The 16,377-nt window shown below is 36.7% G+C and overlaps 1 protein-coding gene across 3 annotated transcripts in view; it reads left to right on the forward strand.

Annotated features, from left to right (window-relative positions):
* GABRG3 (gamma-aminobutyric acid type A receptor subunit gamma3) overlaps positions 1-16,377 on the forward strand; it is a 315,410-nt gene that overhangs the window by 15,358 nt on the left and 283,675 nt on the right. For all 3 annotated transcript variants that reach the window (XM_054053396.1, XM_054053392.1, XM_054053406.1), the window contains exon 4: positions 4,865-4,932. In XM_054053396.1, the coding sequence (XP_053909371.1) occupies positions 4,865-4,932 (68 nt within the window). The remainder of the gene's footprint in view (positions 1-4,864; positions 4,933-16,377) is intronic.

A 16,377-nucleotide genomic window follows, 5' to 3' on the forward strand; every position in this document is an offset into this window, starting at 1 on the left:
AGTGCTAATTGCTTTACTTCTATAAATATGTGTATACTGACCCATAACATTTTACCATCTCTCTTTTGGGTAACACTAGAATAATTTAGATATAGGAGTTGCTTGAACACTGTAAGAAAGATTAACTCTCAACAAAAATGAATTATAATTTTATTTTTAAATTTATGAGAGCACAACTATTTCTACTCATGTTTAAATGATCTTCCAATAAAAATATTTCTAAACATTAAAAAATAATTCTAAATATTTATATTTTTTGTAGGAACATAAATGCTATTTAGATAGACTTCAAATGTGGAGGAAGCTTTCTGCAGGAAGTAAACAAAGTGGTTTCATTCATGAAATAAACATCAGTTCTGAATAGCAGAGATCTATTAAAAATTAAGAGATATTTTAAAAGGACAGGATAATTTAAAGTACTAAGTTATGAATAAACTTATTACAGATATTTTCCCCACATGACTTGTGAAGTTGTATAACAGTCCCCTCAATCATTTCCTCAAGAGTCTTTTAAAATTCTCCTGGCTTATCCGTTGAGTTTTTTACAGACGTGATCACATTGCATACATTCAAGAGTAAGGTATTCACACTTTTTAATGGGATTCAAGCTCATGCACTGTTTATTTTGCCAGTGTAAATCTATAAAGAAGGAGTACACAAATCTTGGCTTGCATGAGTATTTGTAATCAGGGCATTATTCTAGCAGCTTCTGTGTTTTGTTGTTGTCCAGACATAGGTGATGTAACTTTACAGTAGCTGTCTAATTGTTTTCCTGGCTTCCTTTGCAGGCAGTGTTGAACTCACAACTCTGTGGCTAGGCATGTTTTGAACTGCCTGAAGTTAGGAGACAAATTTCACTCAAATGTGGTTTTGCAATGTGGTAGTCAAAAGGTTGGCTGGGATACAAACACTGTCTCAAAGCCATGGAGTAGGGATCAGATGGAGACTATTGGTGCAACTTTATTGTTTGCAGATATTTTGATTGGCTTCATAAATCTCCTCCTCAATTAAAACAAATATATTTGAAGATGAAATGATTGTGATAAACAGCTAGCTAACCTTAGATAGTACTGTGTAGCAGTATAACAGTGCAGTTACTGGTATATACTTACATTATCTTTCAGGGAAAGACATATTATTATATATTAAAGGATATTTCAAAGAACTTTGAGAAGGTTGGTACACTGGTTGACAACCTTTAATTGCTGTCCTGCAAATGACATACACATGGTTCTGCCAGTAATTTTTCTAAGTTTCTGACAGCTCTTTAGAACTATCTTGGACTGATGCCTATATCAAAATGGTACTGGAGCCGAGTGTCCATTTGGAATCTTATTGCCAGCTTTTAGTGAGGCATTAACACTTTTGTTGTTCAATCAAGAAGACTTGCATATGCAATAAAAAGGCTCAGCAACTCCATGCATGGCTTAAGTGAGTCCACGAACTGAGTGTTCACAAGTGCATATAATATACAGAAAAACTGAACAGGCCATGAAATAATTGATAATGTAACTATTTATAACTTGCCATGAAACTCAATTTATTTTGAAGACTGGTAGAGGGTGAATTTTTCTTATGTGATAACTTTAAGACTCAGTTATTTTGTTTCCGTAATGCATTTTGGATTAAGTAATCTTAGAATATTTGCATCATTATGGTTGATACTTTAAATTTAAATCCTGTGATAACAAATCTAAAATTTCAACAAGAAAGTTCTCCTGGTTTATATCTGTTTATATCCACAAGACACCACATACAATGAGAACTGTACTATTCTGCCATTCTGCCTTTTCTTTCAAAACCCAAACCTATATTTACCATACAATTACATTACAAGTGTATTTTCTACCTTTGCCTAGGAAAACAAAACATAATTCAAGGGAACTTTCAGTCTTTTTGATGCTGTAGTGATATAATAACTTACTTTATTATTTTTAATTTTTAATGTGAGTTTCACTGGAAATGTCTGAGGCAAGGTGCTGATTTAATTTGACATAAGAAGTGGCTGCTGCTTAACTTTCTTCTGTTTCAAGATTAGGTCTTTATAGAATCACAGGATTTAAATACCTCTAGGGATAGCGACTCAACCACTTCCCTGGGCAGCCTGTTCCAATGCTTGACAACCCTTGCAGTGATGTAATATTTCCTAATATCTCATCTAAACCTTTACTCCAGCATAACAAGTAAACCTTCCCTTTTTTTTTTTCTTTTTTTTTTTCCCACTGGAAGATAATATAGCCCAGCTTATTCAAGAAAAATGATCATCTCATAATCTATTTATATACTTAAATGCAATGATTAAACAAAAATGGATCCCAAGCACTATGTTCTGGTCCTGAACTTTGTCCCTGTTCCTGCCAAAATTCAATTGCATGCCATTTTGCATCACTAAGTCTAGTCCCGTTAATGTTCACCAGAACTCCTCAGCATTGAACTTCCAGCTATATATCTGTATAAAACCTAAAAAGATAAGGGCCTTTTATTCCACGTATATTATCTTGGTAAAAGAGCTAGCTTTAGTTCCCTGCTATTACCAGTTCCTATGTAATGACATTTATTATGGCATTTTGAGGCAACTCTCATTACCAGAAGCTGCTAGACTCCTATTTAGTTATTAGCTGGGTACAATTAGAATTGCATTAATCAGTTGTGCTTGTTCAGCGAAGTTCAGATTTTCTTTTGCTGAAGGGAAGATCCAAGCTTCTAAGCCAATACTTCACACAGTTTGAAACCATGACCTTAAATAATCCTGGCTGTTCTGACCATATGCAGTTAAAAAAGGGTGTGGTACTTAAAGAATTAGAGAGAACGTTTATCATCTTTAACCACAATTTGTACTCACATTAATGTCTGGTTTTGCAACATTAGATCTAATTTTCCTAATGATGTTAACATACAAATGTTTTACGTAACAAGCCAGCCAGCCTGTATTTTCAGAACCATCTAAATTTTCAGGTACTTTAAAACTTTTTGGCATCTCATTGTTAATCTGAAATTTGGAGGAGGTAGGCAAAATTTATTCATCTTTACATGTGAAGATTCCTGTCTGTCTTCAGCTTTGTGCTGGATGGTTTCTTAAGCTTTAAAAAAATTGACTGTTATCTAACTGAGATAAGCTTCCCACAGAACCATGGTATTTAACTGTTCCTCACTTCTTTACTCGGTAGCTTCCCTGGGGAAGGTTCTCTGAGTTTTGAGTGGCTGATGTACCTACATTTTCTTGCTCTAGGGGCCTTGGTGATTGATGTAAAATAGTCCCAAATTCAGGATAGTTCCCAAGCTGCAGCGGTTTGAATTGCTCTCCAGAGACTTTTGAAGACCATGGAGAGGGGAAGGTGCCTCTGTAGAAAAGGGAAATGTCTAAGAGAAGCTGTTGGCCTACAAGGACGAAGTTTGCATCAATTCTGACTGTGCAGATTAGAACAGGATTTATACTGACTTGGGTCAGCTGACCATGAAGCAAGTAAAACATCAATATAGATCTCAATTTAGAGGTTAATGTATACCCTGCAGAGTTGGAAGGAGGGCAATATATTTAATAAAAACAACATGCCTATCAGTGTAAGTAGTGGCATTATTTTAGAGTTAGGCTGTGTTGTCAGAAAGAGCTATTTGAATAGTGTTCCTCAGGTACACTGAGACCAAAGATTATAAAAGGTCAAGGGAGGTGGTTCTGCCCCTCTATTCCTCTCTTCTAAGACCTCACCTGGAGTATTGTGTGCAATTCTGGAATCCTCAACATAAGAAGGATCTGGAGCTGTTGGAATGGGTCCAGAGAAGGGGTACAAGGATGATCAGAGGGCTGGAGCACCTCATATATGAGAGCAAGCTGAGAGAGTTGTTGTTCAGCCTGAAGAAGAGAAGGGTCTCAGGAGATCTTATAGCGACCTGCAAGAAAGCTGCGAAGGGGCTGTTTATAAAGGCATGTAGTCATAGGACTAGGAGTAATGACTATTAATTTGACAGGGGTGGACTAGACTAGACATAAAGAGGAATTTCTTCACAATGAGTGTGTTAAGGCAATGGAACAAGTTGCCCAGGGAAGTTGTGGATGCCCTATCCCTGGAAGTGTTCAAGGCCAGGTTGGAATGGGCCTTGGGCAGCCTGATCTAGTGGGACATGACCCTGTCCATGGCAAGGGTTTGGAATTAGGTGATCTTTAAGATCCCTTCCAACTCAAACCATTCTGTGATTCTATGATTCTAAATCCTAGTGGCCTTAGTTAAATAAAGGTCTGTAGAACTTGTCCTAGCCTACTAAATCCTGTGAGTGTGAAAGCATGGGAGATCTTGTAAGAAACTTGCATTAACTAAAAAAAATACAATTTAACAATCTTTGAATGAACAAGTGCAAAGACAACTGAAGCAAATGAGTCTAAATTGAAAAGGGAAGAATCGCTTAGGTTTAGCGAAAAGGATTTCCTAGTGATTTTACACTAAATTATACTGATTTCATGACTAATGAGATGAGAAAATCTTGGAAGATTTTTTGGTGTGGAACAAACATGCTAAAAGACCTGCATGTTCAGGCAATGAGAAAAAGTGATATGCTGCATTATTTCTGGTTTCATGTCAGTCATCTTAGGTTTTGACTTTGAGCCATTGTGCTTAGCAGTGAAAGATTCTTTAACAGATTGCTGCTGAGATAAATGAGGATCATGATGATAAAGCGGCACAGGCTGTAATTTGCGGCAATTTTTGTTGGGTAGGAGGAAAAGAACCTTGTCTTCCCGAAAAATACATAATCCATGTATGTCAATGGTTCTACCTGAAGAGTAGACCTTTCTGTTATTGGGGAAGAAAGTATTTAATGTGATTACTTACATTTTCTGCAAAATAATATTAAGTCTTTTTTTTCTCCACAGTAAAACCAACAGTTATTGATGTTGACATTTATGTCAACAGCATTGGTCCTGTATCATCAATAAATATGGTAAGTGACTTGCTAACAATATTTTTATCTGGACTGCTGGTCTTGGCATCTGTACTGGCTTTTAAAAAAGACGATGAAGAAGACTGGGATACGTTGTTTTGATTACTGGTTTAGTTCTGTGTTCAGCTATAGCTCTATTTTTCAGAAGATTCTCTTGTGCCTCTTCAAAAGAGGAAGAAACCTACAAGCAATATTATGCTCTCTTGGCTACCACAAAATACTGATAGATCTTGAATGATAAAATAGCCATCTTAGTTAAAAATAACTATGAAGCAAAACTATTGCCAAGAAAATTTTTGAGTTAATGTTTCAAGAGTCAACATACAGAGCTTCATAATGTGAGGTCAATGAGAGTCAGCACATGCTATCAATATATTTACTTGAAAGTCATCATCTCTCAGCGGTTAGTTTTCTTTCACCGAGTTATCAACAATCTCTAGTATCTTTAAGTATAATTTTGAAAAGGTTATACATACCAGTACTGCATGTATAAAGGCAGGAAAAACTTTAAGAGTCTTTGTGATAGTGTGGCAATAGTGAACCTAGTAAATAATAACAGTTGGCCAGTTGTTGTGGCCTTCTTAACTGCAGGACATTCTTCAGTTCTGCAGCAATACCTTTGGTTTAGAAAGCAATCTGATTATTTATCCAGGTATGGGTTACTGTGGCTGCTTGTACAACTTCAAGTTTGAATTCAGCACGTTATTCCTTTTTGTAAACCAGACTGAATTTGGAAACGAAGGATGTGATAATATCTTAATTTACTGAAAGCGCTTATACTAACTTCTTCAAAGCAATGACTTTCTTGCTCGCAATGACATTCAAAGGCTGCTGTGTACAATGGTTGTATAAGAATCTAATAAAAGCACTACATGTATATTTTGTATTTTTGGAACAAAAGCTCCTGAATTTGAAAGGTGATCATTCGGCCTGAATGTTTGGGTTTGCCTATGTATATGGGAGAACATAAATTATTGCACTGTGTCAATTACTGGGTGGTCAGAGACACCTGTGCCCCCTGGCAATGGGAAATCTGGCAAGTAAAGACGGAATAAATTATGTGCTGGGAATGACTTGGTCACATATTCAAAGGGTGTGAAATGTATTGGTCATATTTCATGTGAAGCACTGAATGTCGAGCAACAGCAGTACCTGCTGCATTCTTGAAGTAATAAATGGCTAATTATCTTGCCCTTCCCTGATTGCATACCAAAATGTCTTGTGATTTATCAGAAGATCTATTCTGCTTATGGTCCTCTGGCTTACATTTATGTATGCTCTAGGAATGGGTACTCTGTTCAGCAATAACAGGCACAATGGGATGGATGCTAGTATATTACTTTTCAAAGTTTTTTTGGTCTTTGGCCCTCTCTGAATTATCTTGTAAGTAGCATTTGGGGTGCTGGAAATTTATGTGGAATAATTATTAAGAAAATATTTGATTGGAACCACCTCAGGTAGGAAGAAGGGAAAAATAATAGTAGAAGGAACCCGTGATTTTTGGAAGATTATTGTGGCACAGTCAAAACATGACTAGTTTACTTATCCCTTAAGTTTGAGTTCAGGATATCTTATGGCATCAAGATGGAAAGATGCACCAAGATATCAGCTTAGAAAATGCATACTGTATCGCTTTGATAGCAGATGGTCTTATAAAGACAGTTAATGAGTGTATGGTGTAGAGATGTTTCTTGGTTACAGCTGAAAAAAAATATGTATTATTATGATATTTGAAAAGTCATGGCAGTCAGGAGAGGTCCCTGGTGACTGGAAGATGGGTAATGTTGCGCACATTTTTAAAAAGGGTAGAAAAGACGACTCTGGGAACTACTGACCTGTCAGCCTCACCTCTGTGCCTGGGAAGATCATGGAACAGATCCTCCTAGAAGCTCTGTTAAAGCACATGGAGGATGGGGAAGTGATTGATGGCAGCCAGCATGGCTTCACCAGGGGCAAGTCCTGTCTGACCAACTTGGTGGCTTTCTATGATGGGGTAACTGCAGCAGTGGACACGGGTAAACTGTCGGGTGTGATCTGTTTGGGCTTCTGTAAAGCCTTTGATGTGGTCCCCCACAACATCCTTCTTTCCAGATTGGAGAGATACGGATTTGATGAGTGGATGGTAAGGTGGATAAGAAACTGGTTGGATAGTAGTATTCAGAATGCAGTGGTCAATGGCTCAAATTCCAGATGGAGATCCGTGACAAGTGGTGTCCCTCAGGGGTCCGTACTGGGATAAGTGCTGTTTAATATCTTTATCAGTGACATTGACAGTGAGATTGAGTGCACCCTCACCAAGTTTGCAGATGACACCCAGATGAGTGGTGCAGTTGCCAGAGTGGAAGGACAGGATGTCATCCAGAGGGACCTGGACAGTCTGGAGAAGTAGGACCGTGAGAACCTCATGAGGTTCGACAAGGCCAAGTGTAAGATCCCAGACCTGGGTCAGGTAAGGGCAGAGTGATAAATAAAACAATGATGAAATATAAAATGTAGGTACCTGAAGCATTAAGAACTGAAATCTGCTTAAAGTTATATTCAAACTTTTGAATAGAAATGGATCTTGTTTCAGATATGATTGTGAACAGTATATCCCACTGAAACTGAATCTGAACAAGCTAAGCACTTTTGTGTTTTGCTTCTGTTCTCAAGCCTAATTATCAAACTTTTGTCCAAAAGCTCATTTTTTGCTGTTACTTTGAAGTTTGTCCAAATTTAGATGAGAGAGCAGAAATGAGCTTGCAGTCTCAAATTTACAGTGAAGAAGGGAAGTCCTTCTCACAAACCTACAAGCTATGGTGCTGTATGACAACTTGTCTCTCCAGTGGCTGACCTGATTGAGGAGCCATCTTCTCCTCATTTGTGTTATTTATACTCTGGCTACAGCATGCAGTAGCTCTGTGGTGTTCTACTAAAAACCAAAAACATTAGCACTTTTTGGAGCTAAAGCTAATAATTAAAAGGAAATAATTTTGAAGTCAGCAGTTTTTCATGTAGCTTGTGAACTACTGAAGCATGGGTATACAAACAGCTGAACAGAAACAGTAGCTGGAAATTACCTGTGGCAGAGGAAGAGGAAGGAAAGCAAACATCAGATTCCTGTTATATAACTGAACTCTTAAGGGGAGAGGAATACGTGTGAAAATCGTGTGCAGACTTTAGGACAGTATTCTGGGAGAAAAAATACACTATTCTAGCAAGGATCTATATATGCTATATTTCTTCACATGACAGAAACTTTAAGCTTTTCTCTCCCAAATTAATATTAAAAGTTGAGCTATTCTGACAAGGCAACTAGGCAAGATGGTAGTTGATTGGGGAAAAAGAAAGATGATTACATTGATTTCCATCTCTTCTATTTCAAGAGTGAGATCATCAACATGTACAAGGAGGACTTCCCTGCTGCGTCCTTCCAAACTTAGTCCTTAGCTCTAGCACTTTTTTCTTAATCTTCAGCACTTCTAAAGGAAAATCACGTGGAGTTTCTTCAGAGATCAAACTCTGCAGGTGTATTTTGTTATCAGTTTACATCAGTGCTTTTCATCCTGCAGATGAAATCTAGGAAGTGAAATTATTTTCATTATCTATTCAATGGGTGTTCAATGGAATGTTCAAGCCAATTTTGTAGAGCAAAGCTTTTCAGATGCCAATTACTGTGTTGTAATTATAATTAGACTTGAGCATGAATGTTGATATCTCACTGTTTCTTTAATAGTCAGGAAAAAGACAGTTGCTACCAGACACCTACCTACAGCAAAGATAGCTTCAGATGAATCGTGTGTGAATACCTGCAGCCCTGAGGAAACAAAAATCCTCTTAGAATGTCACAAGGGAAAGAAATGTTAGGTAACCCTTCAAAAAGCCTTGTGATCAAGGGAAAGGTAATGTTCTCTGTGATAAAGATGGTGTAATCCACAGAAATATATGGCTGACCATGCATTCCAGACTGTTTGCAGAGGGCTTATGCCACTTCTCTTAAGGGGCTTACGCCACTTCTCTTAAGGGGCTTACCAGTGAATCATTTCCTAGTTGCTTTCAAAAGTATCTGTTTAGCACCTCAGGATTTCCAGGAAAAACAGGAGGTAGGTGCTCTTCTATTACAGGCTCAACATTATAACATCTTTATGATGACAATAGAAACCTTTTTTTCCCCTGGATTGACAGTGATGACATTTCTGCTGTCTGTGATATAGGAGATCTCTTTGAGACATGATCAAAAAAAAGCTAATGTTAGTAGCAAGAAATAAGAATTATGTAAGAATAAAGAAGTAAAACCAGAGTGAATAATGAACTGAGTGATGCTCAAGTGGCAGTGACTGTGAAGAAGAAAGTAATTTCAATATTTTGAGCTATGACAGGATGTTCTGAAGTGACAGAAATGATTGATACTAGACAAAATGACTTTGAAATTTAAAACTCTGAGATGTTTGAATGCCCATTCAAAAATTTTAGCATGGCCTTTTAACAGATAAAAGCCACCTATTGTATAAATATCTTGATGCCTGTCCTTTATCAAAAACATAATGGGATGTGAGCTTTGACTGATATAAAAGGAATGTAAACTGGTTGATTTAAAAGTAAATGACACATGGATGTTCTGAGACAAATTACATCTTCCCATGTGCGTATTCTATTGATTTTTTCTTGATTTTCATCTCTTCCTAAAGAAAGTTATAGAAATCTGCAACTTGCCATTTCATGTAACAGTGTTATTAGAAAATCAGAGTTGTCCCATGTGATAATTATATCTATTCCAAGATTTTATTTCAAACCTTTCTGTATTTAAAAGCTTTTTTATATCTGTAATCATAACAAACGTGCTTCCACAGCTGTTAGGGATCTGCTAAGTGAGTTTTTTAAATTTAAAAAATCATCTGCAATCGTGGTTGGTTTTTTTTCCCATATACTTTATACTGTAAAACAGATGTATGAATTCCAGATCACTCCATTTTCATATCCTCTTATCTTTTTTTTTAAACATTCCCCATTCAAAATGGTGTCCAGGAAGCACTTGCCTTTACATGCTCCAATCCATGCTCCAATCTTTGTCAACAACACACTTCTTGTCTAGAACAGCAAAGATTTATAAAATGCTTTATGAAACTTAGATCTCTGTTTGGCTTACTGTAGCCTCTTTTACTACAGATAAACACTGGTACTTGTTTGCGTATAAAAGAACCAGAAAAGGAGAAAGCATGTCAATATGCAAAATGGGAATCAGATGTAACTGCTGGAGGAAAAAAAAGATCCCTAGAAGTAGTTTTATGAGACAGAAAAGTAAGCACACTGAGATTACATAGAGTATTAAATCTCAAAAGCATCAAAATCTTGTGTGTTTGTGTGTACACACATATAATCTTAACTGAGTAGCTACAGGAACCCGAGGCTGCAGCACAATTCACTGGTGAAGGAAGAATTTGACACCTATATGGTTTTAGCAGCTGAAATCTCATTTTAATGCAGCTGTACAGAAAATGCATTGAAGAGACAGCATGAGAAAAAAAGCTTATAAACTGTACTTACCTGTTCATAAAAATATTATTTGGTTATCTGCTGGATATATGTTCATCTTCTGTTCTCAGGTAATCTGAAAAGGTAATTCATAGACTGTTTCTTTTCTGTGTTTCAGCACTTCACTCTTCTATGTCCACTCTCTAGGCTATGTCGTAGATTATTATGGATGCTGTATTTCCCTTTTATTCAGTTAAATGTAGAATAAAGGCAATCTTTACTCTCTTTTGCCCCTTGATGTACTGATAGACTTCTCTGAACTTCAGAATCCCCACATGCTCATTTTGCTTCTCTGCTAGACATGATAGGTATTGAAAAGAATAGTCTTGATGTGGAGTCCTGCCTAAAATATTATTCAGCGCTTATAATTAAGTCTGAATTTCTTGCATAGTTTTAGTTGCTGTGTCTATTTTCTTGTTAGCTCATACTATTGTTGCAACATTTGCAATTACAGAAACAAAGCCTGGTGAATCTTTCCACAATAAAGCAAAACTAATTTAAATCCAGATATCACGTGGTTTTCACCTCACTGTGTAGTCACAAATATTCCTTTACAGGATTCCTCTCGAAGATATTGCAAGACAGCATTTCAGCATAAGCCTGATATCCTGTTGTTCATTGCTAACTTGGAATGTTTTTTTTTTTAACTGTATTTCACTGTCTTGACTAATCTATTTGTGTAACAATTGTGTAGGGAGCTGATTTCTGTTATTTTTCATAGAATCATAGAGTCATTATGTTGGAAAAGACTTCTGAGATCATCAAGTCCAAATGTACCTGTCCACTACTAAACCATATCCCTAAGCTCTTCATCTCCTCGTCTTTTGAACACCTCCAGGGATGCTGACTCAACCATTTCCCTGGGCAGCCTGTGCCAGTGCCCGATAAACCTTTCAGTGAAGAAATTTTTCCTAATGTCCAATCTGAACCTCCCCTGGCGCAATTTCAGGCCATTCCATCTCATCGTATTACCTGTCACTTGGGAGAAGAGACCAGCATCCAGCTCTCTACGACCTCCATTCAGATAGTTGTAGACAGTCATAAAGTCTTTTGAGGAGTGAGTTTGCCGGTTGGTGAGTTCAAATCATGTCTTAAATAATGGAATACCTTGGGTGGTTTGTATTTTTCCCTCAAAATTTCACAAGCTTCTTTTTTTGCTCTGTGACCTCGGAGAACACTCAAGTCCTAGATTAAATTTTAGTTTCAGTGGGTCTGTTCATTCACGAGAATTAAGATACTAAGGGTATACTGAAACATTTTCCTAGATTATGATCAAGTCACTGCTCTTGTTTCTAGAATACACTTATATCCTGTTGTTAAGTTCTGATCACTCATGATAAAAAAGGTATGAATTATGGAAAACTTTTTAAGCTGTACGAATTTTTACTGTAAATCAAAATCACCTCATATACAGACTTGCTCTTGCTGCTTCAAGATCTGTCAGTCAGTACCTGACTATGAAAATGTTCCTGGGTTGTAGCAGTAATAAGCTGAAACTTGAGTCTATTTATGATTCCTGTTTCACCATTGAGCTTGTGAGAGGCTAATATGATTTCCAAAGTGAAACAGTGTGGAAATGAGGAAGCTAGAGGGGAAAAAAATTGGAATGAATTAGTATGAATTGATTTTTTTCATATACCACCTTGGCAGCTTCTACTTTCGATCTCCTTTAGAGCCCCACTTTCTGTGACTAAAATATGACCTGGGAGATAGACACTTGGATAAAGACCTTAGGCTGCTTTTGGTTGAGGTGCAATGGGATGTACAAGTATAATGTTCATTTTTCTGTAATGAAGCTTGTGTAATGTGATGTGTAGCAATAAAATACTTATTGCTGTAATTTACAATAGTGGCAGGAAATCCAATTTCCTTCTTGGAGGGAATTACAGTTTCTATCAGAAGTCTTTGATAACAGACTGATCTGTCCGCTGGTCTATCATATCAGAGTTCAAGCAGATTGTCGAACGTGGATGACTTAGCCTTAGTGTGGTGTCAAAAGGTGTATAATAAATGAGTAATTTACTTTCAGTAAACAGGAGAATGAAATACCTTATCTGCCTAGTAATGCGCATTGCAAAAAGATCTGAAGAACAGCTGGACTGAATGTTTTTTTTCCATAGCTGAACAGTGCTACAGTATCTAACAGGTAACTCATCCCTGAGTGAATGAATTGGCCTTCAAGGATGGACAGAAAATACTTTCCAGCCTAATGCTAGTTCTTATACTTGATTTCTCCCACTTCAGTAACCTGTTTCTTGGGTCTGCAGATCTGAGGCTCTGGAGTAAGTGTAGACACTGTTACAGTTCCTTGTCTTGCCTTTCTTGTCTGTCCAGTGCTACACAGCTTTATTTTCTTTATTGCTAACAGCTAGGAAAGTTAATTTAGAAAAGCTATGGCTAAATTTCTGCAAAGGATATTGAATTACTTGAGGTTAAATTGAGTGTCTCTTTGCCTAAATTAATTTTGAGTGGTCAAACATTTATCAGCTTTGGTTTAGAGTTTGAACTTTCCATGATTCTCCATAAAAGAGTAATTACTTTTGTGTCCACACATTTATTGGTTTCCTGCATGATACGGACCTAACTAAACCATGATATTCAGCACTTGGTCTTCCTTAGTTCTTTCAGTGATGGATTTACCCAAGAAACAAATGGATGTTGCTGATTGATTCTGTAAATAATAGAGCAGTCCTAATGACAATTTTTGTAAAATTTAATGCTACAAAGTTTTGGGAATGCAGACCCAGCCATCACAGCATCCATAGAGTAATTTCAGTGGCATTATAAATGTGCTTGCAGTTGGGAAGGAACATCCGAATACCATGTGACCCCACACAATCCCTAATTAGGTCACAGAAGAGTCTTCATATTTCTGTAAGATTTTTTGGTTGATAACGAATGAATAATATTCATCAGTGTAATTTAAATATCAGAACATAATTTAAATATCAGAACAATGCCTTTCATTTTTCAAACCATTCTTACAATGTATAAAATTCAGAAGAACCTACATACCTTAATTTTTTTCCACATGAGAGCTTGTCATCAGTCTAACGGGACATAATTTCCTTTATTGTCTCACTGCTGAAAAATACAGTTTAGAGAATTGTATTTCATTTCCCTTCAAGCTTTTTTGGTGAACATGGTGTCTTTTCACTCTTAAGTACTTTCAAACATTCTTTTTCTGTGACAGACAAGGTATTTCTGCAGAGTGACTACACAGAACTCAAGAATAAAACGAATTTCTGGTTTCTGCAATTAAAAAAATCTACAGACAGCAACATCTCCCAACACCTCCATGTTTTGTCAACATCTTACACTTTTCTCCTTTTATATCACTATGGTTTTATTACTTTGTTGATCTGGGAAAGGGACTTATATGTAGTAAAAAATAGTGATATACTATTTTTTATATGCCTTTGTGCGTTTTTTCCCGAAAGTTCTCTCCGCCTCTGTCTTCTTGTGTGTCTGCTTTTCACTAGACTTTTGGTGGTCTGCAACATATGATGTTGGACAAGCTGTTTTCTGCCCTTAAAACCACTATCTCCTCCAGAAACTTGTGTCTTTTGAATGTGGAAGAAATTTGGTGAGAGGAAGATGTTTCTGTAATTATTATTAGCATTTTGCATAGTACACAGAAGCAGACAATTTTGACCACAGAGTTTTGGATGTGTTTTAGTTAAACATCTTAGGTATTGACAGTGAAGTAGAGTCAGTCCATTAAAAATAGCAACAAATATTTTGATGTTAATGTGAAAATTTTGCTAACATTTTCTTTTAAAGTTTTAAATGGCAAAGATAAGGAAACTGCTCAGGGGTCTAGGAGATTAAATTCTTGAGGCTGTTGTGAGATTCTTATACCAGAGAAACTGCTGCCCTCCTTTTGGACTATTTTCTGTGTTCCCCCCAAGGCTAGCTGTGCATTCTTGAAACTTATCTAGGAAATAACATTCCTTGGGAGACTTAGGAGCAAGGATAACTGATTCTTGCTTTTTTCTGACTTGCATTTGTAATATATTTTGCAAGGAGAGCAAAGTTTCAAAAGTGCTTAAGGAACTTAATTGTGGGAGGTATTATATACGTAGCTATAGTAACCTGTTGTAATTCTCATACATGTAGGGGGTAATGGTTTTGAGCTGAAGGAGGGGATATTTAGATTAGATATTAGGAAGAATTTTTTTACTTTTAGGGTGGTGAGGCACTGGAACAGGTTAGGCAGAGAAATAGTGGATACCCTATCTGCGGATCCTTGGGGATATTCAAGACCAGGGTGGATGAGGCTTTGAGCAACCCGATCCAATGGAAGGTGTCCCTGCCCATGGCAGAAGGTTGGAACTGGATCGTCTTAAAATTCTGTTCCAACCCAAACCATTCTATGATTCTATGAAATAAGTTGACAAACTGAGGGCCAAAGGTATAAAGATGTCAAACTCTTTCTCACAGTGCCTAATTTTTACTATAAATATCAATGGTTGTTAAATACATATATCAGTCTGAACTCCGCTGATATTTTCCTTGCATAGACAGTGAATACTTGATTTAGATGAGATTAGAAAGTTAGAAGAAATATGTATAATTCTTAATTCACTTTCTGTAAGTGTTCTTACGTAGGAACTCTGGTCTTAAAAAACCCCAAATGTTGTATTAATAGGGTTGTTGTATCTATTGTGATTTAAGATTTAAAAAAGCAAAGTTTGAAGGAAGAAAATTAGGTCAGCTGTTATAAAGAAGCTATATTTGGAAAAATAGAGAAACCCTTAGACATGCAGGCACTTCATTATGCTTGACATCGACACAGTGATGATTACATTGTCATGTAATCTACTTCTGTGTTAAAATTTTTCTGTGAAACCAAAAGTTCCTGTGAGACCTGCATGGGAGAAACAGAACAAATGTGATGGGTCACAGTGAACTGTAACAGAGGATGACAGATTAAAATGGTTGGCTACTAATTTGAGAACATTTCATAAGGCAGCCATGCTATTTCAGACCTTCTGGTCCTTATCCTCAAGAGAGATCACTAAAATCTTCAAAAGAAGAAGCCTGGAAACTAAATTTCATAATTGCATTGAATATGGGAAAAGCACAGGCTCAATAGTGGCGTTGGTTTTATATCTCTCTATAAGATGTGTTTCTGGTAACCTCTGCACATGGTAAATACTTATCACCTTTCCTGTCTGTTGCATTTTTCACTGATTCAGTTGTACTTTGTCTGTGGATTAATGTAACTTATTTTTACCCAGAATTTACTAATCTCAGCAGACTTGAAGTTTGCAATGTCTCTCTCAGATATAAAAAGGGCACATGTCCAAAGTTTCATGGTTTTTTTTCAGATGTATTGTTTAAGCAAAAAAAATAAATTACCTCTGTTTTCAGACCTTGCCTCTCAAAATCATTCTTGGAAACAGTAGCTACTGGACTCAAAGGATAGTGAGCTTTGGCTAATAGCTCATGTTTGGTAAAGTGTATTGCGTAGCTGAGACAAAGAAATGACTATGACAAAGAAATAGCATCCATCTGTTTACACACGCTTCATATATCAGATTCTGATAGTGCTTTCAAATGGTTCTTCAGGTGGATATTTCCCTGAAGTATATTTACTGCAGTGTGCACAGGCCTGTAGATTGAGGTTGAATTACAAGGCAATCAAAATTGTGAACTATAGGAAGGTATGACCTCATTATTTCAATTTGTAGAGACTATTACATTTTAAAGAAACATATTTTTTTTGTCTAATAATGTTAATTAATTTTTACTGCCTTTAGTAATTGAAAAATTGAGATCACCAGGCTGTTTGCTGGTCTTCCCCACTGCAAGTGGAAATAAAAAATTTACTGTTGTATTACTCATCTGCCTCAGTTATCGCCTTAATTTCTCTGTGTGAAATTGTCACTTGATCACATGCTCACCAAACATCTGGCCATCTTTAAGGCA

Source organism: Cuculus canorus, chromosome 1, assembly GCF_017976375.1.
Source record: "Cuculus canorus isolate bCucCan1 chromosome 1, bCucCan1.pri, whole genome shotgun sequence".
NCBI classification, from domain to species: Eukaryota; Metazoa; Chordata; class Aves; order Cuculiformes; family Cuculidae; genus Cuculus; species Cuculus canorus.